This window comes from Sorex fumeus, unplaced genomic scaffold, assembly GCF_029834395.1.
Source record: "Sorex fumeus unplaced genomic scaffold, SorFum_2.1 ptg000019l, whole genome shotgun sequence".
In the NCBI taxonomy this organism is placed as follows: domain Eukaryota; kingdom Metazoa; phylum Chordata; class Mammalia; order Eulipotyphla; family Soricidae; genus Sorex; species Sorex fumeus.
The window spans coordinates 34,216,982-34,220,148 of NW_026606076.1; the positions used below are offsets into that span (position 1 = coordinate 34,216,982).

The 3,167-nt window shown below is 43.1% G+C and overlaps 1 protein-coding gene across 1 annotated transcript; it reads left to right on the forward strand.

Annotated features, from left to right (window-relative positions):
- Nucleotides 1-734: 734 nt before the first annotated feature.
- Nucleotides 735-2,266, forward strand: LOC130022372 (zinc finger protein 420-like; the record flags this gene model as incomplete). The annotated part of the gene is made up of 2 exons (XM_056113117.1): nt 735-2,036; nt 2,207-2,266. Coding segments are annotated over 2 exons (1,362 nt in total), but the record flags the coding sequence as incomplete, so codon positions are not given.
- Nucleotides 2,267-3,167: the final 901 nt, after the last annotated feature.

A 3,167-nucleotide genomic window follows, 5' to 3' on the forward strand; every position in this document is an offset into this window, starting at 1 on the left:
TACTCTCTATCCATCAATGTTGTGCGTCCAACTTACGGTAACATGAAGTTATTCAATAGTAAGACAATTCATATGTCAGTAATTGCATTTTTGCGGTGCATATGTGTGAAACTACATCTGAAGGTCTCAGTTTTTTTGACAGGAAGACTCAGTGAATAAGTCAATAATTAGAATCATCTGTTGTTCTACAGGAAAGCTGCCACCTCGAGTGGAATGTCTCTGATCCTGCACTGTATGATAATGTCTCGAGTGATCAATCCTGCCCTCAGCCCCATGAGGACGCCGAGACAGGCGGGATGTTGTCTGAGGGTGATCAGAATGGTGAGAGCTACCTCACTCTGAAGAAGCCCTCTCCTGGAAAAAGTTCCTTGGAGTGTGTTATTCTCAGTTCACAGACACAAAATTCCCCAATTGGGCACCTGCTATGGAGAGAAGCACTGTTTATAGTGAGTCCCTCACAGCAACATACCCTCAACCACAGTCACCATGAGCAGAACCCATATAGGTGTAAGGAATGTGGGGGAGCCTCCCCATGTTCTCATCACTGTGGTGTTCCCTTAGAAAACCACAGTGGACAGAATCCCCAGAAATGTCAGCCCCAAGAACAAAGTATGAGTCAAGGGTTACTCCATCATGACCATATGAATATAAATTCAGGAGCGAAACCTTTTGCATGTGAAGCATGTGGGAAGGCCTTCGATCAATCATCATATCTTATTATGCATAGGAGAATTCATATAGGAGAGAAACCTCATGAATGTCAGACATGTGGGAAGGCCTTTATTCAGACCTCTAGTCTTAATAGACCTATGAAAACTCATAGTGGAGAGAAGCCTTATATATGTCAGGAGTGTGCTAATGCCTTTACTCGATCCTCAGGCCTCAGTATACATAGAAGTATTCACACTGGAGAGAAACCGTATATATGTAAGGAATGTGGGAAGGCCTTTGCGAAAGCCTCAAATCTTAGTGAACATAGGAGAATTCACACAGGAGAGAAACCGTATATATGTAAGAAATGTGGGAAGGCCTTTGCGAAAGCCTCAAATCTTAGTGTACATATGAGAATTCACACTGGAGAGAAACCGTATATATGTAAGGAATGTGGGAAGGCCTTTGCTCAATCCTCAAGACTTAGTGAACATAGGAGAATTCACACTGGAGTGAAACCGTATATATGTAAGGAATGTGGAAAGACCTTTGCTTTGGCCTCAAGACTTAGTGAACATTGGAAGATTCACACTGGAGAGAGACCCTATGTTTGTCAGGAATGTGGAAAGGCCTTTATTTTGGCCTCAAAACTTAGTGTACATAGGAGAATTCACACTGGAGAGAAACCGTATATATGTAAGGAATGTGGGAAGTCCTTTGCTGAAGGCTCAAGCCTTCGTGTACATAGGAGAATTCACACTGGAGAGAAACCGTATATATGTAAGGAATGTGGGAAGTCCTTTACTGAAGCCTCAAACCTTAGTGTACATAGGAGAATTCACACTGGAGAGAAACCGTATATATGTAAGGAATGTGGGAATGCCTTTGCTACAGCCTCAAGCCTTAATGTACATAGGAGAATTCTCACTGGAGAGAAACCGTATATATGTAAGGAATGTGGAAAGGCCTTTGCTACAGCCTCAAGCCTTAATGTACATAGGAGAATTCACACTGGAGAGAAACCGTATATATGTAAGGAATGTGGAAAGGCCTTTGCTGGAGCCTCAAGACTTAGAGTACATAGGAGAATTCACACTGGAGAGAAACCGTATATATGTAAGGAATGTGGGAAGGCCTTTGCTCAATCCTCAAGCCTTCGTGTACATAGGAGAATTCACACTGGAGAGAAACCGTATATATGTAAGGAATGTGGGAAGGCCTTTGCTAAAGCCTCAAGACTTAGTGAACATAGGAGAATTCACACTGGAGTGAAACCGTATATATGTAAGGAATGTGGGAAGGCCTTTGCTAAATCCTCAAGCCTTACTATACATAGGAGAATTCACACTGGAGAGAAACCGTATATATGTAAGGAATGTGGAAAGGCCTTTGCTGGAGCCTCAAGACTTAGTGTACATAGGAGAATTCACACTGGAGATAAACCATAATATATGTAAGGAATGTGGGAAGTCCTTTGCTGAAGCCTCAAACCTTTGTGTACATAGGAGAATTCACACTGGAGATAAACCATAATATATGTAAGGAATGCGGAAAGGCCTTTACTTCATCCTCGCAATTGACTATACATAGGAGAATTCACAGTGGAGAAAAACCGTATATATGTAAGAAATGTGGGAAGTACTTTGCTGAAGCCTGTTGATTTTCACCCGGGCTGCACCTATGCCAGTATTCTTGTGCTTGGAATTGCTTGTGTGTTAACTTGTAATCAATGGGTCATGGTGATGAAAATAAGGACGAAGTTGACTGAATAAACAGGTACAGAAACAACCTCCTGCTCAGAGCTGTCATGGTTCACTACTCTATTATTGTTTGCTATGCTTCTGGCTTGGCCCAGTGGGACTGGTTAGTGGGAATTATGGCAGAAATCAACCAAGATGCAGCATTGAATACTTTGAAAATGGAAAAATAGGTAATCCTTCATTCTTCAGTATTTCCTGTGTTAGGATTTGGAATGCTTGAGCATCCTGGTTTGGCAACTTGAGCGCCAGGTCTAGCCAGCTTGTATGGTGCATTCAAGCTTGTTTCTTACTTGTTCTGGATATCCAGGCTTTCGTAGATGTGGAACTTTTTAGGGGTACATTGGGTGTTGTTCTGTCGCTCAGGTGTCATGCGTGAAGGTGCGTTATCCTGAGGGCCCCTGCAGCCACCATCGATCCAGGTCCAAGACGGCACTGGAGGTTGGGCACATGGACTTCAGGCCTTGGTGTGAGGAGCTTGCAAAGAGTGGGGGTCTTGGTCATCTCGTTCCTTCCTACTGGAGACTGTGAAGGACCCTGTTTGGAGCCTTTGGACTGGAAATAACACTTATCGAAACTCCAGATATGTTCACGGGCAGTCCCCAAAGGAAAGGGACACTTTTGCCGTCAGTCATTTTCATTGGATTCAGTGCTGGGTTTGGCACTTTGGGGTGTGTTTAGACAAGTGAGAGGTATATGCCTTGAAAATTTACTCTTTGGATTATAATTTTTTTTTGCTCTTTGTGTCACACTCAGCGT